General features: G+C 47.2%; 1 protein-coding gene across 3 annotated transcripts in view; it reads right to left on the bottom strand.

Moving 5' to 3' along the window:
- Window positions 1-23,345, bottom strand: part of Rptor (regulatory associated protein of MTOR complex 1) — a 366,523-nt gene that overhangs the window by 19,515 nt on the left and 323,663 nt on the right. For all 3 annotated transcript variants that reach the window (XM_003464795.5, XM_063241865.1, XM_063241866.1), the window contains 4 exons: window positions 18,536-18,639; window positions 17,687-17,870; window positions 16,091-16,201; window positions 2,171-2,276 (listed from right to left, as the gene is read on the bottom strand). In XM_003464795.5, the coding sequence (XP_003464843.1) occupies window positions 2,171-2,276; window positions 16,091-16,201; window positions 17,687-17,870; window positions 18,536-18,639 (505 nt within the window). The remainder of the gene's footprint in view (window positions 1-2,170; window positions 2,277-16,090; window positions 16,202-17,686; window positions 17,871-18,535; window positions 18,640-23,345) is intronic.

The following is a 23,345-nucleotide window of genomic DNA, read 5'->3' as shown; positions in this document are numbered from 1 at the left end:
CAGGTGGAACCAGGCCTGTAGTGCCAGGGCTAGTTGGTGGGACGGCTGACATGCTCAGCACTCAGCAGTTCAGCTGTGTTGCAACCTCCTGATCCCCCAGCCTCTCTTTCTCAAGAGGTAAATATCAGTGGCAGCGGCCAGGAGATCACAACTGCTTTGTGAGCAAAGGGGATACACTAATCGAGGAAAACAACCCCACAGGTTTAAGTAGCAACACAGGCTCTAGCCTGGGGCACCTTCACTTTTGGTTAAGGTTTTTTAAATGAAGCCAAAAGTGGTCATACTTTTGAGCACAAAAAGATAAACATCCTGTCACTGGATGTGCTGTGCATGTAAGCAAGTGTCAGGGGTGACAGCCTAGGTCAGGAATGTCTTCAGGGATTACTGACAGATGGCTCAGGGACAGCAGAGCACCCACATGGACTTGCCCAGCTTCTGGCTCCACTTAATTTTGTTCAGTCTACAGGCATCTACTCTTCCACTGTTTTCCTAATACATAGCTGGCTGTAAAATAAAAGTGTGCACTGCAACCCAATGCCAAGCCTGGTGGTGACTGGCGACACCCTGGCTGCACTCTGTACCCTTGTTCCCAGCATCGAGTCTGTCAGCATCTCCCAGTCTCACCTGCTGATGTTCCTGGAAGTTCACTAGCATTTGTGTTTTTGTGTGCTCTATTTAGAGTGATTTATTCTGATTTACAAAGATATTTTTTTTTATTTTTGTCTAAAAAACCCACTTCTGTTTCTCGCGTGCCTGGCTCAGTGCAGCCCTTCCTGCAGGGGACAGCTCTTTCCAGCCTCTGAGCCATGGGCAGCTAACTGTGCCGGCAGGCTGGGGGCCTAAAGAATCAGACCCTCCCAGACAGTCGCCTCCTGTGCCCATGGTGTGAGTGGTCCACGGCTGCATATGCTGCCAGGACAGCACATGTTGCACTCCAAGATACTGAGTGCTTTGAATGTGGCCTGTCAGTGCCTTGTGGAGGGAAGGAGAAAGGTCTGCAGCCAGGTCAGTTCTTAGCACCACTTGGGGAGAGCACGCAGATGTAGGACAAGCATGTGGGAGAGTGCTTCTGTGACACGGTTAGCCTAGGGCCAGTGGTGGTAGCTCCGGTGCTCAATGGAGCAGGATGTGTGGGAGTCACTTGATAGAGACAGATGCCATCCTGCATCTGCAGCCAGGCCAGGCCAGAAACTGTGAGGTCCCTGCCTAGGCGTGGGAAAGGGAAACGGTCAGTCTTGTGGGGTACAATCTCAACCCAGGAGGTAATGCATCCTCATCACAAATCCCACAGGCAGAGAGGTGAGGTTGTGTGAATCTACAGAGCAGGGGCAGACCCTGCAGACTGGCCATGCTGTGCTGGGCAACAGGAGGTCTCCAGCCATGGCTGATTCGTGAGGTGCTCAGAACTGCGGGTGCGGCCCTGGGAGAGGTTGCCTGGCTCACATCCCTGTGCACCCTCGGGCTCCCTACTTCCTGCACAGCCTTCAAGCAGGTGAGGGGGCGAAGCCCAGACCTGCTCGCAGGTGCTCACCCTCGCTGGCCCCAGCAGTGGTGCACACCTGCTGTCCTTAGTGGCTCACTGCCCATTCTCCAGGAAAGGCTGGGAGTGCATGCAACAGGGCACTTCTGGTGTCTGCTGGCAAGGCTGAGAAAGGCTTGGTGAAGATTTGACTGCACTACAGTCTGGGTGACAGAGTTGGCAATAACCCCAGGGACGTGTGGAGACCAGCTGAACAGGACCAGGCCTAGTCCTGTTTTACATTCCTGGGAAAGACCCTGCCAGGTGAGACACGTTTCACCAGAGCCCCAGAGGGCTTGGGCCTTCCCGCTTTGGGAACCTCAAAGAACAGAAGTGCTGGTCCTTGGAGAGGATGCCAGCAGCTGACAGTGCCCAGGGCAGCATGGTCCCCTCCCTGAGGCAGCCCTTTTCTGCAGTCTGCCCTTTCCCTGCCCCCAGCTCCAGCTGCTGTTTGACCTCAAATGACCTCATCTCCACCAGCTTGTGCTTACCTGCAAGGGAGGTGCAGGGGTACCCTGGGCTGGCAGGAGGTAGGGCAAGGTCCAGGGGCCTGGCAGATGTGGTCCTGTGAGCAGATGGTCTGCTCACAGGGCCGGGCTGTCCTTCCCAGCCCAGCCTCTCTCCTGGGCAGACTGCGCTCGGAGGCCTTACCTTTCTGGATGACCTGCTGTGCCTGCCTCCGGACGCGGGTGTTTCGCAGGAATCGCCACTCCCGCTCCTTTCGGATCTGGCTCTCCAGGTCATGTTCTTCAGGGATCTTCAATGACAAAACACCCATTACTCTCAGCAACTAAAAAGTAGTAAAAAGCTTTCTATGCTTCAGGGTCATCTAGCCCTGTGCTCAGCTACTCCACAGTTAGGCACAGAACAGTGTTCCTGGCCAATCTGAACACTCCCATCAGCTGCAGAGCTCACAGGGCAGCACCTCTCTACCCCATGCCCTGGGCCTGGGATGCTGAGACTCCTCGGGAGACAAACGGGGATGCGAGCAGAGACCTAGGCACTGCCTTCCAGACCCTGAGGGCTGGGCTCTGCCTACTCCCGGATTTGACACTAACCCTTGTTTGTGTTTCCTTCATTTTGCACCCAGTAGGCAAATCTGGCTGATTCTGACTCCTGGCTAGAAAGATAAGAGTTAGTTATAAAGTCCCAAAATATAGCAGATATCAAACAAGATAAAATGTTACTTCTTCCTGGCTGATAGTGCACAGAGGAGTTCCTATGACCAGCCTCAGGGTCAACAAGGATGACAATGCAAGGCAAAGAGAACCCATATTTGTCATTTAAAAAGTTGCTTCCTCTGGTAAAGAAAGCCCGGGCTAATGGACCCTGAGCAGACCGGCCAGGCTGTGCTGCGAGTATACTTGTGACGGGAACCAGGGAGCCTCCACACACAGGGAGCTCTGAGCAGCCCTCACCCACATACGCTCACAGAATACTCCTGTGTCCCCATGAATGCTAGGCATCACCTCTAACAGCCAATGCAAACCCTCTTTCCCACTGTTCTCACAGGTCACCTGCAGTGTGTCTTCTAGCATATTATTTTTTATTTATTTTAAAAAAGCAAGACAGAAAAAGGTATAAATAATACAGAATTTAAAAAAAAACAGTAAGAAATCAACATGTTAATATATTACATTTTGTTATCTTAGAAGTAGTTGCTCAGGTTATAAAATCAAAGCATAAAAAAATGAACAGACAAACAATGACAGCACAAACTATTCTTTTTGATGCACTAACAGAATTAGTAGTATGGTTATCTATCTTGCACATGTAAAAACATATGCAATGCCTTTTCTCTTTCTTCTTAAAAATTGTAAAAACTCATACCTGGAAGAAAAGCAACAAGAGGAACAGAGGACACCCAAACCCAGAAGTGCCAGGAAAAGCTGTCAAATGCCTCCCTTGAAATGCTTATTGGTTTAGAAACAACCCTGCAACAGCTCATGGGACAGACTGTGGATTCATAACAACTGGCTTCATTTTATGACAATCCAGAGCTTATTAGAAAAGAAATGACAAATGACCAATAATGTAGAGCAATATTAAGGGAAAAACTCAAAGCCTGTGTAGGAAGGAGATATTACACTTTAATGAGACTCCAGTTTCTCTGGGAGTGTGCTAGAGGAACAGATGTAAAAGGTGTTTTGAGCAGGGAGGGGGATGGACTGAGGGGACAGAATTCCAGGTTCTTGGCCAGTTCTCTGTGTCCCTGCCCAGAGTCCACTGCTCAAGACAACAATGACAGTAAGGACCAAGGCAGCCTGCACACGGGATGCCTGGTAGGTCTCAGAGGGGCATCAACCAACAGCACCACGGACTTGGGCCCAGGCCTCTGCCTTTCAGCAAGGCTGCTGGTTGTTTTGGATCTCTCAGAAGAGGCCTCTGCTGAGCTCTTGAGAGGGCTGGGCCTGGGATCCTAATGCTGTAACCCCAAGTACCCAAGGGTCCTCCTAGTCACAGTTAGCTCTGATCACCAGGCCCACAGGCTGGCCAGAGGTAGGAAGGAGAGAAGGTACAGCGGAGGCAATGGGGGATGGAGAGACAGGAGAGGGCGGAGGGTGCCAAGAGAAGGTGCTAGGCAGGGAGCTCTGGGGACCTGACCAGGGCCCGGCAGAACAGAGGGGCCTGTTGGCCAATGATTATTTCCCCTTCTAGGAGACTCTTAAACATCCTTCCCATGCAACCACCGTGCTGCCCTGCAGCCATTTCTCTCCTGGCTGAATAAAAGCTTTTTTGGTAAACAAGCTGACACAGCTCCCGGAAGCCGTGAGCCACGCGTAAGTGTTGCATGATGAAGATCACGGGACAGGCATGATTTCTGTGCCTCTTGGCTCCTCCTCAGCAGAAACCAATTATAGTCCTGTGGCCTCCCACAGAGGCATGAGGGTTGCAAACTAATGAGGTTCACTCCTTTCCGGTCACAAAGAGAAACCTGGGGCTTGGGAACAAAGGAAGAATTAAGGGTTCCCAAGAGGCTAATAGGGAGCATTTCATAGGGAGTAAGGCCTTGTAGGAGAAGCTGAGAATCTGGAGTCTTATTTTCCATCACTCTGAATTAAAAAAAGCTTCAAGGTGTGTTGCATCAAATTCAGAGCAGGAATGTGACCATCAAAATTGGAAAGGTCTGGGTGAAGGGTAAGGGAGGAGGAACCCACGCCTCCGCTTCTACCTCCTAGAGTGTGCTCCTCCACATGGAGCAAGGACAAGTGCTCCGTCACTTGCGTCTCACCTTGATGCTTATTATTTCCACCTTTACACACACACACACACACACACACACACACACACACACACACACACGCATGCACGCACGCACGCATGCACGCACATGACCACACTCCAAACAGAGCAGCAGTGTGCTAGGCCATGAAGAGTCCCGTGCTGGTTGAGCCAGCACCTCCCTCGCTGGAGCACCTTTCTGAGTGTGAATCATCAGGCCATGGTGAGCTCTGAAGTGACCACCAGAGCTCGAGACATCTACTCACACCCACGCAAGAGCACTTGCATTATCTTACTACACTTTTTCCTTAAGTAAGACTTTGTCACAAGAGGGAAAAGTTCTTTCCCCCTAAAGTTAGGTTAATTGAGATATAATTTAATCTTTTTTTTTTTTTTTGTCTTTTTTTTTTCGTTTTTATCAGTACCAGGGATTGAACTCACGACTGCCTGCTTGCAAGGCAGGCGCTTATGCCGCTGAGCTAAATCCCCAGCCCCGAGATACAATTTATTATGAATGGCAAGTTTCAATCGCTTAGGAACAGTTCTGGTTTGGCAAAACCTTAGTCACCTAGCCAGGCACAGTGATGCAGCATTCACGAAGCTGAGGCTGGAGGACGGCCACAAGCTCAAGGCTGCCCTGTGCTACAGAGCGAGCTCAAGGCCACCTTGAGCTGTATGCCAAGATCCCGTCTCACAAGAGCAATACCAACCCAAAATGAAAAGCTACAGTTACGTGATTATACAAATCATGACAGAGAGCAGTCTTGGCACTTAAGCACGTTTAGGGGCCCAGTGGAGCAGCCTTCCCTGCTGCCCCAGGCCTGGCACCACTCATCTGTTTCCTGCCCCAACAGTTCTGCCTGCCCCGTAGCATTGTGTAAATGGGCCACACACTCAGTGTCTTCTTCCACTTAGCGAGGTACACGTGTGATTTATTATGTCAGTTCATTATTTTTCTCTCACTCTATCATGGTTTATCGGTCCATCAGTGGAAGATATCCTCGTTGCTTCCAGTTGGGGTGACTATAAATAAGCTACTGGAGACACTCATTGGTGCTCACTCCTCTGCATGGATATCCAGGAGCAGGACTGCTGGGACTTGTGCCCTCAAGGCGGATGTCTAACTTTACAAGACAACTTTATAAGACTTTCCAAAAGTATCTACAGTATTGTGCATGTGTATGATCAGGTGTGAGTGCTTTGGTGGCTCCATATCCTTTGCTAGTGTTTGTTATGGACAGCTTCCCAGAATTCACTGTTCTGGTGGAGGCATACTGGGACGCGCTGTGGCAATCTGTGCTTCCCTCATAACTGGCTCGTGATGAGCCTCGTTTCTTGTGCTTGTTTGCTGCTTATACCTCTCTCAGTGAATGGTCGGTGCACATCTTCTGATGGTTTTAAAATTATGTTCCTCTCTTCCTTATGGAATTTTGAGACTTTTTAAAGTACATCACATGTGAGATCTTTGTCAAGTGTATGTTTTACAGCTTTCTTTTAGCTTTGTGGCATATATTTTCATTTTCTTAATGGCACTATTTCAATGAGCAGTTTCAAATTGTGATGAAGTCTAATTTGTCATTTTCATCTTGTACGGTTTGTGCCTTTTAGCAGTTTACTAAAAGAGTCTCTGTGTAATTCGAAGTCAAGAAGATTTTCTTTTGTTTCTTCTAGAAGTTTTATAGTCTGGGGATACACATTTAGAGGCTGACTCACATTGAGTTAATTGTCCTATGACACCACTTGTTGAAAAGTTTTCTCTGTTGAATTGGATTGGCCTCACACCTTAGTTGTGAACCACCTGAACGTTTGTGTGGTTCTATTTTGGGGCTCTGTACTCTATCCCATTGATCTGCACGCACCCGTCCTTTTCCCAATTCCACACTTGTCCTCGTGACCTTAGCTTTACAGCGAGACTTGAAGCCATGGCTGAGTCCCCTTTCATAGTGTCATAGTATTTCAACATTATTTTCTTATTTTAGTTTCTTTGCTTTCCCCCTCTGATCTCATAACAAGCTTACTGATTAAAAGACTACTGGGGTTTCAGTTGGGCTCACACTGATTTATATTCCAGTTTAGGGAACAGACATCTTCACATTGCTGAATCTTTCAATCAATGAACATGGTTTCCACTTATTTAGGTCTTCTCTGATTTCCCTCACCAGTGTTTTGTAATTTTCAGTCTACAGGTTTCTTTTAAATGCCTAAGTATTATTGTTTTGATGCTATTGTAAATGGTACTGATACTAAGTTTAAACTTCCAATTGTTTGCCATAGACATCAACTGATTTTTGTACAATGACTCTGTATCCTACATATGCACAAAACTCACTTAACCAATAACAGCATTTTGCAGATCATTTGTTGTTATACACATGTTATGTGCATATGTTTCCCTGTATATACATAACAACAAATGTTATCTGAGCCGGGTATAGTGTTGCATACCTATAATACCAGCACTCAGGAGGCTGAGGCAGGAGTATTGCTATGAGTTTGAGGTCAGCCTGAACTAATTAGTAAGATCCTGTCTCAACCCCCCCCACACACAAAAAAAAAATCCCTAAAAAACCTCAAACCAAAACAAAAAAAATAATGCTGTCTGATAATGGATATAGTTTCATCTTTTTCACCTGTGTACATTTATTTTTCTTTTCTTATCTCACTGAATTGCACAGAACTTCTGGCAGGATGTCAGATAGTGAGATCAGACCTTCTTCCCTTGCTCCTGACTTTAGAAAAAAAGAATCTCATCTTTTAGTGAGCAGAATGATGCTGAGTGCAGGTTTTCTGTAGGTATTCTTTCCTTCTGGTCCTAGTTTGCTAAGTTTTTGTCATGAATGACTATTAAATTCTGTCAGATGCACCTCCCAAAGCAACTGAGATGACCATCTGGTTTCCTTCAGCCTGTGGTGTGTGCAGCTATGTGACTGATTTCGGCACGAGTCAGCTCTGTGTTCCTGGGACAGCATCTGTGGGGTCACTAGTATATGTTTTGCTACTCTTGATTTGTCAACACTCTGCCAGAATTATAGGCTCAGGTTCATGGAAGATACTGTTTTGTAGTTTTCTGTCCTTACGATGGCTTTGTTTAGTTTTGCTAATGCTATGTTTGTGCAACATGTGAAGCCTTTGCTCTTTTTATTTGTGTAGAACTAGAGTTACTTTGTCCTTAAAGGTTTGGTAGAATTGCCAGTACAACCACTTGAGTCTAGAGGTTTCTTGTTGAAAGGTCCCCCTCCCTGCTAAGTTACCTACTTATTATTTTTCTTTTGTTGGTTTTGAGACAGGGTTTTGCTGTGCTGTTCAGGTTGGTTTTCAACTCACTATGTGGCCCAGCCTGGCCTTGGGACTTGTGGCCATCCTCCTGCCTCAGCCTCCTGAGTGCTGGGATTACAGGCGGGTGCCACCACACCTGGCTTGATGCCCAGTTCTAATGTGCTGGTACTGTCTTCATGCTGGTACCGTACTATCTTAGTGCAACTGTGCAGTAAGTTTTAAAGTAAAAAAGTATGAATTGTTCTATTTCTTTGACATTTTCTTTTGTACTACTCTGGACCCCTAGCATTTACACACAAATTTTAATAACACCATGTCAATTTTTGCAAAAAATACAGCTGGAAATTTTTAGGGTCGTGTTGAATCTGTACAGCTAAATGACGAGTACAGCCATTTCAGTATTATGTCCTCTGATCTCTGGACATGTGATTTGTTTCCATTTAAGTAGGTCTTCTACATATTTCAATAATGTTTTATAGTTCAGTGTAGAAGCCTTAGATTCTTTTGCTAAGTTTATTTCTATGGTAAATACAGTATTTTATTGTTCTTGATACTGTAAAAAAATATTTTAAAATGGCATTTTTGGACTGTTATTGCAAGTATGTAGAGATGCCAACAGTGTTTGTATATTGAGCTTATACGCTACAACCAAGCTGTACTTGTTTTTTTAGTTTCAATAATTTATTGGTGGTTTTCTTATAATTTTCAAGCTTATGTTTCTGTGAACAGAGGTAAATTTATTTTTCCTTCCAATATGATGTCTTTATTTCTTCTCTGGCTATAATTTTCGGTACAGTGTTGAGCAGAAGTGGCAAGAAAAGGAAACATTTGTCTTGCTACTTTTCTTTCAAAAAACATTTTCACAGTATATGGAATTCTAGGCTGTTAAGTGTTTCTTCTGGTGCTTAACCATGTTATTGTGTTCTTTTCAACCCTACATGGGTTCTGAGGAGAAGTCTGGAGTAATTCTCATCTTTGTTTTCCTGTATGCAATGTGTTCTTTTCTTTTGATGCTCTTCAAGATTTCTCTTTATGTTTGGTGTTCAGCAGTTTAAGTAGAATTTCTCTAGGGGTGTGAGTGCACGTGTGTGTTCGTGCACAGGCATGTGGTTATATATCTTTCTTTGAGATCTCTTTGCTAGATCTGTACTTTAATGCTTTTTTAAAAATTATTTTTGGGCAATTCCTGGCTATTATCTCTTTAAATATGCCTGTTCCTACTTTTCCTCCTTGGCTTCCAATTACATGTATGTTGGACTGCTTTATATTGTCCCAAAGCTCCTGTTCTTCATTTTTTTAAAAATTGGTACCAGGGATTGAACTCACAACTGCCTGCTTGCAAGGCAGGTGCTTATGCTGTGAGCTAAATCCCCAGTCCCCTCCTCCTCATTTTTTAACCTTTGGTTTTATTTTGGGTAATTTCTATCAAATTATCTTTAAATTCATTGTTTATTTTTTCCTTGACTGAGATTACAGATAAAAATCTCAAAGGCAATCTATCTTTTCTACTCTGTTTTTTATTTTATTTTTAACATTTCCATTTGATTCTTTCTTTCTTTTATTTATATATTCTTTTGGTACTGAGGACTAAACCCAGGACTTTGTGCATGCTGGCAAGACAGAGCTCTGAGACCTATCACAGAATCAAATTCACACCTTTTGTTTTTAGCTAAGGTCTCACTTTGTGTTGCAGGTTTGAACTCACTATGTAGGCCAGGGTAGCCTTGAAATCAGGGTGATACTCCTGCTCAGCTGCCTGAGTGCAGGGACGACAGGTGTGCATCACCATGCCCAGTTTCCCAGGAATTTTTTTTTTTTGTACCAGGCATCGTACTTATGACCTCGTGCTTGCCAGGCAGGTGCTTATGCCACTGAGCCAAATCCCCAGCCATTCCCAGCCATTTTAAAATTTTTATTTTACTGTGAGACAGGTTCTTTATAAGTTACCCAGGCTGGGCTTAAACTTGTGATCCTCCTGCCTCAGCCTCACTAGTGGATGGGCTTATATACAGTGTGTAGTTATCCACTTGATTCTTTCTTGGCTTCCATCTTTGTTGAACCTCCTCTGCTCATGTATGCTCTCTGTATTTCCCATCAATGTTCTTTCATCATATTAGTCCTAGTTATTTTATATTCCATCTGTGTTACTTCCAGTACCTGGTTTGTCTCTGAGTCTAGTTCCTGCTTTCGCCTGACAGGGAATGTGCTCCTATCACATGCAGGCACATGCTGGTTTTTAAATGAATTCGACTTAACAGGCAGAACCGCAGAAAGCAAGCTAAGCAGATTTGGTTTTGTGCCTGGAGACAGGTATAGTCTTCAGTTAGGGAGCTGACAGCCCTTTGCTGCTGCTATGATTGCTGCTGCCCCTCCTAGTACTCTCTCTTGCTTCTTGTTGTGGCTCTGCCTATGCTGAAGGGCCTGTTTCCACTCTCCTAAGGCTGGGCAGCAAGTCAGGAAGGGCTCTCCTGGTCACGAGCAGGCCCTCAGTCTCTGGCTCCCAGTAAAGGTCTTCTCGAGATCCTAACTCCTCTGCCTAGTGGTGTAGCCTGCAGGAAAAGTTCTTGGTCCTTCGGAGATGGGAGTTTTTTTTTTTGACTCTTCTGTGAGTTGTGGTGGCTCTGGTGATTCCCTCAGAGGGTGTGGGCTGTGTTCTGTGGGGACAATGGCTGGAGGTGAGGCTGTCCCTTTCTGCAGTTCTGAATAACGGAGGATGGCTTTTCTAGGCTCTTGCTGGTGGGGGTGAGGGGAGCACAGAGTCCAGCCTGTGAAGCTCAGCTCCAAGGGGACTGACCTTTTACTGGTACATACTTGGTGACCCACTGACCCTGTTGGGGGACTCTTCTCCCGGTCATGTCACCTCCTACTCTGTCACAGCATGCTGTGCTCAAGGCTTGGTTTTTTAGGGCAGCTGCCTCCCCTTCACTTTGGGCAGCTTGGTTCCTCTGTAGCCTCCACTTCTGAAGGATTCCAGACAAGGCAGGATTTTCTTGCATCTTTTCTCACTTCCTTGGCCAGAGCGATGCTCTTCCAGCCTCAGTGTCCCAGATGGAGGTGGAGGCAGCCAGTGGCCAAGGAGTCGGAACCCTACATATCAGGGCACAGGAACCTTGGCCCACACAGCCCAGCAGAATGAGGACAAGCTCCCTTAGGACAGAGCATTAGATTTGTTGTGGTTCGTATGACACTACGCAGTCACAATGAAGTCCTTTTGAAGAAGGGAACACATCTAATTCAGTCAGTGAGCTCTTAATCTCTGTTTAAAATCTAGCAGGGGACTTTCAAGCAAAAACAGTGCTATTGCCACACACTTCAGGAGACAAGCAGTGTGACCTCTTGCAATTACTGTATCAACAGTGGGAGCATGTGATCCCAATGTCAGTGAGTGAAAGCACTGTGGTTCTCCTGCCAGCCGTCAGGTAGAAATAAGTTAGAGAATGAGGTGAAGTGTCCACCTCCACCTAACCAGCAGCTGCTGGTTGGTGACACCTACTGCTGCCCTGAGCTCCTGCAAGGTGGGGCCACATTGATAAGAGAAGAAAGGGACATTTGGGGTGGGGATTGGACAATGCTTTGGGAGCAAGAGTAGAGTGTCACATCAGTGTCATTTTCAGGGGAAAACTGCCTGGGAAAGTCACGTCTGTGGAAGGACATTTGAGGCTATGAGAAAATGCTTGGTGTTCAGCATAAAGTGAAAAAGGCGACCGAACTGTACATGTGGAAAAATCCCAACAATGGAGAGGAAACAGCACCAGTATGCACACATATGTGTACTGCGTGTGACCTCAATTATCTGTGTGATTCTGTTTCCTGAGCTTTTGACAATGCATTTAAAAAGCAGCTCAGAGATGTGCAGACTCAGTGAAGGGCAGTCTGCCAAGGCCCAAGTCGGGGTGCAAGGCCCATGCTTTCCTAGATTGGCCCCAGGAGGACAGCCCAACAGCTTTAGGGCTGGGCTCCACTGCCCTGACCTCCCCCCACTGCCTATGGTGCTATGGGAACATCTTACCTGCTCTGTTAAAGCTCTTTGTGTAATTAGAATTATATTTTAATCTGTTTTAAATTACAAAACTAATCATTGTTCTTCCTAAAAATAGTCAAACTACCCAGAAGTACACAATGCAGAAGCCTTGAGTCCCTAAGTCTCTGGGTGGATGACTTGGGTCATCCTTCGAGCAAGTGCTGGACTCACAGGGTTTCAGGGAGTCACAGAGCCTGGGAGAGCAATCTGCAGTCTGCTTACCACACAGACTGTGTCTCGGAATCCCTGCCACGTCCACACAGACAGGTGCAGCTCAATGTCCAAGCGGCTTTGTAGTATTCTATTACATGGAGGTATAATTTTAATGGTCTACTAATGCCCTTTTTCGGTTTTTAACTTTTTGCTATTAAAAACAATGTTGTAGCCAGGTGAGGGTGTGCACACCTGTATTTCCAGCACTCTGGGAGGCTGAGGCAGGCAGATTACAAATTCAACCCCAAACTTGAGCAACTTAATGATTTAGTGACACTCTGGGAGGGGAAAAAAAAAAAAAAAAAAAAAGGTGGGATGCACCTCAATGGGAAAGCCCTGAGCTCAATCCCCAGAACCATGTTTAAAAAAAAAAAAAAAAAAGTAATGAACACCTTTAGCTATGTATCATTTACACGTGTACTTGAGGTTGTAAGAATCTATCCCTTAGATGCCTAGTGTGGTAGCCCACACCCATAATCCCAGAACCTGAGAGGCTGAGGCAAGTGGATCTCAACTTTGAGCAATTCAGTAAGACTAGTCTACTGACCTGTAAGACTGCTGATCACCAATTGATAAAGCTAGTCAAACTCATGACAGTTGTATTTTTGGGTACTCAGTCTTACCAACTGATAGGTGTACTGGCTATACTTTTGTTATCTGGTAAACGTTTCAGTTTTTTAATGCATCTTTGAAGCAGTTAAGAGTTTGGGGTTCTATGTACTATTTGAAGTCCAGTCTTCACTTTGTAACTACTTTCAGTTTACTTGTTAAGGAGACTTGGAAAAAGTTCCTAGTGCATTTTATTACACAAACAATTTAATAAAAACATCCTTATAACTACCATTTGGAAAAGTAGGAATACATGATAAAACATGGTCCCTTCCTTCTATAGTTTAGAAAACATCTTTCCCTGTCTCTCTGTCTCTGACTGAGGCATCAAAGATTTAACACAGAACCTCTGGATGTCAAGTAAGGGCTTCACCACTGAGCTGGATCCCCAGCCCTTTTAAATTTTAACCAGAGACAGGTCTTGCTAAGTTTCCCAGGCTGGCCTTGAATTTTGCAATCTTCTGCCTCAACCTCCTGAATAGCCGGGATTATACATGTACCACCATGCTTTGATAAAGATCTAATCAATGTAAAGGATAAAGCCCTACACGTCCCTAAGTCCTAAGGCTGGGGCTGCTACCAAGTGTTATAGCAACACAGATGTGAAGGAGCTTGCTTTCAACCATGGCATCAACAGTCTGTCACTTCGAGCTGCACATACGAGTCTGTTTCCACTGACCTGGTGGGGTCAGAGGAAAACAACGATTCACTACTGAACGGCTTTCTGCCTGCCTACCGCTATGTGGTGGGAGGCTCTACAGGGCCCTCCCAGGCCACAGAGGAACCCATAGAGGAACATACAGGACCAGAGTCTGTGCTGACCTGGGAGTGGCAGGTGTGGCGCTAGGACCAAGCCAAGCCAGCAGACTCCTCAGAGAGCTTTCTCACTGCACCTTCCTGTGCCTGGAAGGCTGGCTCAGCAAATGCCTGGGAAGGGAAGCTAATCCTCTGGGAAAGCCCCAGATCTTTTTTTGTTTTTGTTTTTTTTTTTTTTTGGTGGTACTGGGGATTCAACCCAGGACCTACCTTTAATTTGGTATCGGTCTTGCTAAGTTGCTGAATTGCCCATGCTGGGCTGAATTTGTGATTCTCCTGTCTTAGACTCCCAGAGTGCTGAGATTACAGTTGCGTATCACTTTTAAGTTTAAGACAGATGTGCTTTGGATCATCTGGTGGTTATTCCATTTCATCACATGTAGAAGAGCGGGCCAGTTTGAAGAACTTCAAGAGAAGCTGCTCATTAGCATTCTAAGAAATCACCACTACTACCCATCACTGTGGCCATCAGATTTCTCAGTCATCTGATTTCATGAGTATAAGACAGACTCAGGAATTAAATGTCTGTTAATATTAAACTTCAGTTCACTTCTAAATGGGCCATACCACAGTTCTATAGGACAGGTCTATCTCCTTCCCCAGGGTCTCACCGCCTCCCAGTGATGCTCAGTTATATGGGTAGCTTTTGCTTACAGCATAGTAATTCCAGAATTTGTCTCTTTCTTCTCTTAACCAGAAGGTCTCAATGATCAGAAAAGGGCACTTTCCTCCCTCTGCATGGTGACAATGCACCTGAAGGTAAGCGAGGCGAGCCCGACTTCTGAGATCCTCTCCTGCTGACCACAGCTGAGCCACAAGCCTAAGGGATGCTGGGGCTGTGTGTGGCACATTGCAGCCACCGCCATTCTGCATGTCCAGGTTCGGGTGGGCCAGGCTTTCACTGTATTTCCTTCTGCCACTAATTAATTTTAAACTGAAGTTCTTTCTTTTTCACAGTATTGAGAATAGAGCCCATGGCATGATGCACACCAGCAAGTGTCTCAGTACTGAGCTACATACCCAGTACTTTGTAAAAGTTTATGGAGACAGGTCTTGCCAAGTTTTCCAGGCTGGCCTTGAACTTTGTGATCCTCTTGTCTCAGCCTCTTGAGTAACTTAAATCTTAATTTTTATTTATTTATTTTTTTAGTTTGTATTTATTTATTTATTTTTGGTACCAGGGATTGAACTCAGGACCTTGCACTTACCAGGCAAGCACTTGAACCACTGAACCAAATCCCCAGCCCAAAGCTTAATTTTTAAATAGCTTCAATTAATACTAAACTGAACATTTCATAACTTTTTAACTATTTGACCTCAGTTGGCCACTTAAGTGGATCCCAATTTTCACTATTATAAATAACGTAGAGACTATCTTAGCAAATCAGTTACTGGGCCAAAGGGAGCAGCTGCTTATGGCTTTAGATACTTATTGTCAAAGGGCTTCACAGAAAAGTCAGAACATTTTATACTCTTAGAGCCATCTAAGAAACAAAGACGTGATCTCCTGTCCCTTGTTGGCACAGGGGCAGACAATAAATCAGAGTATTATTATTGGCCTTGGGTACTGCCAATGATTATCTTGCATTTTTACTGAGAAAAATCTGTGTTTACTATGGGGAAAGAAGAAATCAAGAGGAAGTTGTAAGATAGAATCTAAATACTCTCCACAGAAGTTCTTAGTCATTCAGTCTAATACACAATTAAGCAGCTGGGTATGGTGGTGCATGCCTATAATCCCGGCACTCAGGAAGGCTGAGGCAGGAGCATTGTTTCATGTTCAAGACCAACCTGGGCTACAAAGTGTGCTCACAACCAGCCTGAACTGCACAGGGAGAGCCTGTCTCGAATCTGCAGCCACAGAGCTGTTGTGTCCCTAGGACACACACCAGGCTATGGCTGTGGCAGATGAGACCCAAAGGCAGCGTTGCTGAACAAGCCCGAGTGTGCGGCGCCAGCCCAGAGTGCTGGGCCACCAAGTACAGCCCTGAATCCAGGCCTGGTACCCACCTTCAGGGAAGTCAAGAGACCCTGCTGATGAGGGCCAAGTGATAAATGTGAGGAGCCCTGGAGAGGCAGCTTTCCTCAGTTTCACCATCATGACAGCAACTTGGTGCCACCCTCCAGCAGCCACTGATGCCACATGATGGGAGTATAGAACCCAAAGATAAAGCTAACAGGGCCACAGAAGTCTCTCCAAAGTGCTGATCATCAGCTTGGGCCACAGCCTCCACCTGAGCTAATGGAGCCTCCAGTGAGACAGAGGACAAGTGGTAAATGCGAGGAATAGAGGGGTCAGCACGAGGCCAATGTTAGGGACTCATGGGGAAGAAGGGAAGAGCTGAGATTGAGGCTGTGGACCCTGGGTGCTGGTCCACCTCACTGGGTCCCACTGAGTCCACTTCAGGACATACCTTCATGACGGGCTGGGCAAAGTACCGGGCACTCCAGTCACAGAACCCTGTCTGCATGGTGGCACAGATGAAGCTTTTATGTCCTGCAGTATCGTCCGCATCATCTGTAGTCTTCCAGGTGGGTAGAAGGTGGGGGGTCAGAAGAAAAGAAAGAAACCAAGCCTTAATTTCCCCTTCTCTGTGTGATTAAAAGGGTTCCTGATGGGGAACTATGCTGGTGTTGAAGTCTGCTCCTCACCTGGGTATCAAAGTGACCAAGAGGCTCTGCACATCTGGACATGGGTTGAGTGGCAATTACCCTTAGGGCTAGCCCAGTGTGGCCTGGCCAGCACAGCTTCTGTCCCCCTCTATACCAAGTGCTGGGAGAGCCCTGGGAGAGTGCCTCAATCTTGTATGCCCCTGCTGCTGGCACAGGCTGCCCCTCTGACAGCCATACAGATACCAGCTGGGTGTATAACCAAGAGCAGGTCACCTGGGCTTAACTGCTTAAAGTGCTGGAAGCTGCTCTGTGGACACCATCGGCCCTTGGGTGGCCCTGGAGTGCCAGAGCTGGTGTTTGCCTTGTTCCACACAGCTGGACTCCAGAAGTCCCCATGGCAAGTACTTAGAGGTGGGCTGAAGGTATTCCTCGCACCAACTCTTGCCAGTGAGGGGCTTCTCTATTACCCAGAGGATAAGAGAGGGGTTCATCTCCCACTGGAGGTCACAGCTTGGGCTCTGCAGGGATGTGGGGATCACTCACATCTATGCCAGTGCTGTTCCCCTAGACCATGGCCCCTTTATCCCAGCAACTCCCCCACTCACAGCCCAGGTACTGTACTTGGAGCTTATTGGTCATCAAGGGCCTCAAAATGGCTCAGAGCTGATTAGCACATGGGGGCTTGCCCTAGTGCATTGTGTGGGCCCTGCTGATCACCCACATGGCAAACTATGCATGGAGCTAACTCCCAAGGTGCTGGAATGCCACTGTGATCACTGGTGACCAAGTGAACCAGGAGTACTGCTCCTCCTCAGGGACAGGCAGCCAGATGCCCTAACACAGCTAACAAGCTTCTTCTGATCTCAGGCCCCTAACCAGATAAAACAGGAGGTCCTGGGGTCAGGGTATCTACCCAGGCTCTCAAACCCTAGAGAGAGAACACAGCTCTTTCTCTCTCTCCTGGGATTTCTTTTCCCATTTATCTAAAGGCAAAGAAAGAGTGCTTATTTGTGTGGACTAATTGAATGTTTATGGGAAAAAACAAACAATCCATTTAGAATAAACACTCTGGAGCAGCTGCTACCTCAAGCTAATGTAAAATGCTCTTTACCCAAGAAAAGGAAAAACCAAATTGACTTGACGTGATCATTTTGTCACATGGCATTGCCAAGACCAGCGAATGGGGGGAGGTTACAGGATGAGAGGCACTTGTGATGTGGGTAGGCAAGGCAGTGGACCGAGGGACCACCACCCTCTAGGGTCAACAAAGGTAGTCATCAGGTTGGGCCAAGGAAACCTGAGGACCCAAACATGGAAGAAGCCAAGCCCTCAGCGCCAACCACTGCCTTTAGTGCTCACAGGTTGTGAGGGGCACACGAGGGGCTGCATCTGTGTACCTGATCTGGGCCTTTGTCGAACATCTTCCGCGTCCGGGGGAACTGGTGGGAGTGAGGGGTGTACTGTGCTCCCGTGGGGCCTGTGGTGCCCGGGCGGCCAGGAGGCAGGTCTCGGTTGACCGGCTGCTTTGCCATGTCATTGGTCAGACTGCAGCTGCTGGTGCTGGATGCCGGAGGGGATCCTCTATGGGGAGAAAGGCAGACAGCAGGCCTTACTGTGGGTCCCCACTAGAAAATGAGACACTAAGCTTCCTTCCACAGGTGGTGCTAGCAGATCCAGGAGTATCTTCAACCACCTGATGCGTTAACAGGACTTCTGAGTGCAGACCACCCTAGCCATCCCTGGCAGGCCCTGAGAAGCATCCTACCCTCAGCTCAAATCCCAGGAGGTGACGAGGACTAACAGGGCCCAGGGCAGATGTGAGGGGAGCCTGGGCTGAGGATGCACACTCACATTCGGGTGAAGTGTGGACCTGATGTGACCCTGCAAAACCTACCCTGTGGTCACCAAGAGAAGAGTAAGGGTATTTGGGCTAACCTCACAAACTGGGCTGAGTTCAGCTTTTGCTATCACACCATGTGCAAATGATGGTTTCTGAGACAGTGGAGGATTCTTGGAAGGCCTCAGATCAGACATATATGGGGGGGGGTGTGGACGAAAGCGGACACAGAAACAGAAAGCCGGGCGGGCAGGCGAGGAGGGAAGAAACAGAGAGGGAAAACAAGACAACAAGGGGGAAGACAGATTGCAGGGAACTGAGCAGCAATGGGAGGAGGCGGCAGTCCACGGGAGACTACTGCAGGAGGCTCGTGCCAGGTCACTCACCCCACAGGTGGATGCACACTTACCCCACCTGGTGGATGTGCATGCCCTTGTTGGTTGGGCTGGCTGGGGCTGACTGCGTCAGAGAAGAGGTATCCAGGATACGCTGAGGACGGGCATTCACTGTGGCCTAAAAGGGCAAAGAACAAGTGACACGGGAGGTCAGGCCACAGAATCAAGAAGCTGATGACTGCTTCTGCATAGCTGCAAAGTGGTAGAATAGGCCTTAGCTAAGGAAATCTCAAATACCAATGAGAGGTGTGGTTTACTCTCTCAGGAATGATTTCCTAGGCCAGACTTTAATGCCCAGAGCTGGAAACAGATCCCCGCATGTGGCTCTCAAGATGCTTTCTGAATGGCCCAAGGCCACTACTTCTTCTTTCCTTTCAAAGAGGCTGCTCCCTGGGCAGCCCCTCGTCCTTCACATGCTGATCCCACACTGTGTTGGATCCTAGACTGCTCTCCCTCCCCTCTTACTGGGAGGCTTGGCTGCGGAGGGCCAGGAGGTGCTGAACCATGGGGTCACTGGATGGCAAGTCACCAGAACACTGCTGTGTAATCATGTTTGGCTCTGGAACGGCCTGTGAAAACTGGAGACAAAGACAGGAGGGGATGGAAGCTGAGGGGAAAAGGACATGTGAGATTTGAGTTCTCTCCTGCAGGGAACGAGCTCTCCTGTCCTGGACTGAGAAAAGTATAATCACCTTCAAACCACCCTCCCTGAGGGGCTGGGAACAGCTCACAGGTCAGTCTCATGCTTAGCACCAGGAAGGGCCTTGGTTCCAGCCCCATGTGTAGCACAGGAGGGTGCTGGCTGTGCCCTGGGAATGTGGATGGTTTATCTCCAGGCAGGGATGACTGAAAACCAGCCCTGGCCTGTGAAGGGGTAGGTTGGGTGACAACCCCTGCCCTTGCAGACCTCTGGTTTCTGTTCTCATTGCTTATGCTCAGGAGCTGCTTAACACTGCTCCTTAAATTGTAGCAAGGTGGATGAAGAGTTGTTTGTGGCTGGGCGTGCTGGCACATGCCTGTAATCCCAGCATGCAGGAGGCTGAAGCAGGAGGATCACCACGAGTTCAGAGCCAGCCTGGGCTACAAAGTGAATTCAAGATTAGCCTGAATCATATAGTGAAACCCTGCCTCACAAAAGACCAAAATAAATAAATAAATAAATAAAAGCTATTTGTTGTGCTGTAAGAGCCCTACAACAAACACTAGTGGGGTTCGAAATCTTTCTAAGGATAGATTTGCACCAAGACTCCACATCCAGGATGGGGGTGGTTTCTTTTGATTTTTAATAGGATTCTATACAGCTCTGGAAACCAGCTGTCTACTGGGATAATAAACAATGAGAAAATGATAAGCAAACAGGAGCACTTGCTGTGTGATGGTCAGCAATAGTTGTGCACCCGCATGGCCCTTGGTGTTCCGCTCCCAGCACATGGAAGGGCTGGCAGGGTCTCTGGTTCTGGATATCTGAGGCTGTGCAGTAAGAGGGGGCCAGGTGGGGCTGAGTGAAGTCTTCCTCTACATCAGGATGATCAAACAGTGGCCCTCTATGCTTAATGGCTGCTGACTCCTCCACTATGGACAGGCCATGAGGCTGCCTTCTAGAAGTCGGAGAAGCTCATGTACCAGAGACCTCAGCCTTGGGGAGCTTCTGTTCTGGAGAACCTGCCCCGGCCTCATGTTCTTAAATTATTCATGAATAATTAGTCAGGAATACTATCCCCTGTAATTCAGCCACCAGACAGAAAGTCAAACAGACCAGCATGGAAGTCTTCACTTATGCACACAGCATCAGTGCTGCCCATGCAACCCCTGGCTTCAGACTGGGAAGGGTAAGAAAAAGGAGCCAAACTGGCTTTCAAACAACATCTCTTATTTTTTAATTACAAGGGAAATACATATTCTTGATGAACTTGCTTTTGCTTTGGTATTTAAAATATTCAGCCAATTCTATAAGCACAAATCTCTCACAAAATGAAAAACCACGATTCCTTAAGTTTAAAAGAAAAAGAAATTTAAACTGTAAGTTTAATATATGATTTCTCAAAACTTCTGGAGAAACAATGGGAGATGATGGGGAAGTCATCAGAAAGTTGTAGGGGTTGAAACGCAGACCTCTACACAACCCACCCCCTCTCTCATGCTCAGGGTATAGGACTTGTGCTGCAGCAGCAACCCAAGAGCCAGCATCTCACAGCCTCAGGTGTCCCCTGCCAGCCACTGCTAGAGCCACTGCCCACTGCCGTGATCCACAGAAGCTCCTTGGGGAAACTGCTGCACAGCCTGCCTGACTCTGAGATGCAGTTTACATCCTGGCTGCCACCACAAGAGTTACTTTGCTTATTCTCAGAAATTCTGACAGGTCTGGACCTGTATGGGCAGGGAGGCAGTCATGAGTGTGGGCTCAGCTCAGTCTGTTGGCACCTCCCCAGAGGTGGCTGTAGGGTAAGGCTCGTGGTGAGCCTGAGCACAGCAGCATTCAGGGAGGGGATCATGAAGAGCTGGGGTCACTATGAGGACTGGGGGTACTGGACAGGGAGTTGGAGTTGGCTCAAGGATAGGCCTTCCTGCATGGTCCCTGTCACGTAGCAAGTAATTTCTGGACAAGTTCAAAACAACACTCATATAGAGGCTGGGTTGGGACATAGACTGAGAAGGACAGCCCAGTGCACAGAGCTGGGGACACTACCCAAACCCTTCTTGATCACGATGATCCATACCTATCACCTAGCACAGAGCATGCACAGAATCACTGGACACACAAGACTGGCTCACCACTACACATCCCCCCAGAAAGGTCCAATGGACATCCCCTTCTGGGGGGTTCAAGCCTTCAGGAGCAAGGGCAGCAGGAAGAGTGAGGACACGGTATCAGGCCAGCTCCTCATGGTGGCAGGCATGGCTTTGCTGAAGTAGAATTTCTGGCAAGACATTTAGCTCAGTGTGAACACAAAGCTCCTTGCAGATGGAGGAGACAGGTAGGTGCACAAAGCATGGACCTTTCACTCACACTTGGAGGTCTCCAGGACCTTTGGCTGTGGTGTGCACACTTCTGGCTCTCCAGACAGACCTTCAAAGGACCTGGAATCCTGCCCAGGGTAGGGAGCTCTAGGAAGTAGCCTCAGGAGGAGCCTCCTTCACAGGCCATTGGCTACCTGTTTGGGTGTGGCAGTGCATTCTGGAAACGTGCTTGTTAATTTTGTATCAGGGCTGTAGAACTACATGTGAGGAGTGGCATTGTTGCCTAATCACTGAGAGGTCCACTATGGCATGATCACTGAGAAGAGACAACTAATACCTACAACTTACATTTCCAAAACAAATATTTGCAGTATTTATTTAGGAAATCCAGAAAAATCCCTTGTCAGGGAAGCAGAAGCACACAGAGTCCTGGTGGGAACAACTTCTTGGCTGCTGCTCCAGAGCTACAGGGCAGATCCCAAGGGGCAGCCTGGGCATCTGTCTGGATGGTTTCTCCAGCAGAGGCTTCTGCATGGAAATCTCACTTGACATGATTAAACAAAACAAAACAAAACTTGTCCTGGGATGGTGGAGAGCTGGGTATTAACGACTGGTTACATGGAACCACTGACTATGCTTTTCTGAGTATCTCAATCTTTATTGCATTGGCCACTCAGGCCTTGGAACATTTCTCCGGTGGTTAAGAACAGTAGTGTTGCTGGGTATCGTGACACATGCCTGTGATCCTAGTACTTGGGAGGCTGAGGCAGGAGAGTCTCTGTGAGCTCAAGGCCAGCCTGGGCTAAGTAGCAAGTTCAAAGCCAGCTTGTAGTCTGTAGTGAGACCCCATCTCAAAAACAAAACAAAACAAACAAACAAACAACAACAACAACAACAAAAAACAGCCAGGGATTTAGCTAAGTGGTATATGCGCCTGCTTGGCAAGCTCGAGGTTATGAGTTCGATCCCCAGTACCAAACAACAACAAACAAGCAAAAACAAAAACCCCTAAAACTCCAAAACAGTACTGTGTACTTTCCAATGTGCATTGCAGATACGACACTGAAGGGATCCAGAGGTGAGTTTACGTGTCTGTGCATTTAGATTTTCTCATAACTTTTCCTCATAACTACTAAAAGAAGAAATGACTGGAACTCTGACAAGAGAACACTTGTGCCTTGAAAACTCAATCCTGTGCATGGTCCTATAAAAGCTCAGCAGTAGGAGATGTGTGGCGAGAGCTGCTGAGGTCGCATGTACTTCCTGGTCATTATTCTCTTCCTCCCACAGGTCTGTGTAGCTTGAGATGAACCAGAGTGGAACCTAACAGCACAATGCAGATGCCAAGGGTTCAGAAACACGATATTAGGCCATAGCTGTTGGGTGTATGGGTTCTCTTCCACAACTGGCAGTACCTCCTGTATGGTATCTGAATGGAGGATTCTAAAGAGTGTTCCATAATAATCAGGCTGCTTTTGACTCTGATGAACAAATCTGGCTTCAGAGCTAACCTAAAATAGGCTCATTTCTGTATACAATGAAATATGATCTCTTTAATTCATAGAGCACAAAGGCATTTCTTGAAATTAAAACGAGGACAAGAAAGGATTTCCTTACTGTTTATGCTCCCAAATCTTTCACTAGCAGTGTTTACTCTTACACACACACACACACACACAGAGGCAGTGCTGTGCTAACTGTAGGTCTCTAGAGGTGGCCCAACCTGGTCTGTCACTGATGGCTGTGTGACGGGGTGTGTGTCACAGATCAGTAGACCACATGCACCTTTTCGAGGGTTCTGGGGCTCATTCAGAATGCACCGTCCCCACAGTAAGTGAGGCCATCATCTCAGGGGTTGTATTTGCT

Source organism: Cavia porcellus, unplaced genomic scaffold, assembly GCF_034190915.1.
Source record: "Cavia porcellus strain 051 isolate PalLab524CR breed Dunkin Hartley unplaced genomic scaffold, mCavPor4.1 scaffold_32, whole genome shotgun sequence".
NCBI lineage: Eukaryota > Metazoa > Chordata > Mammalia > Rodentia > Caviidae > Cavia > Cavia porcellus.
Note: the sequence above shows the minus strand (reverse complement) of the source record. Positions and strands in the feature narration are given on the sequence as shown.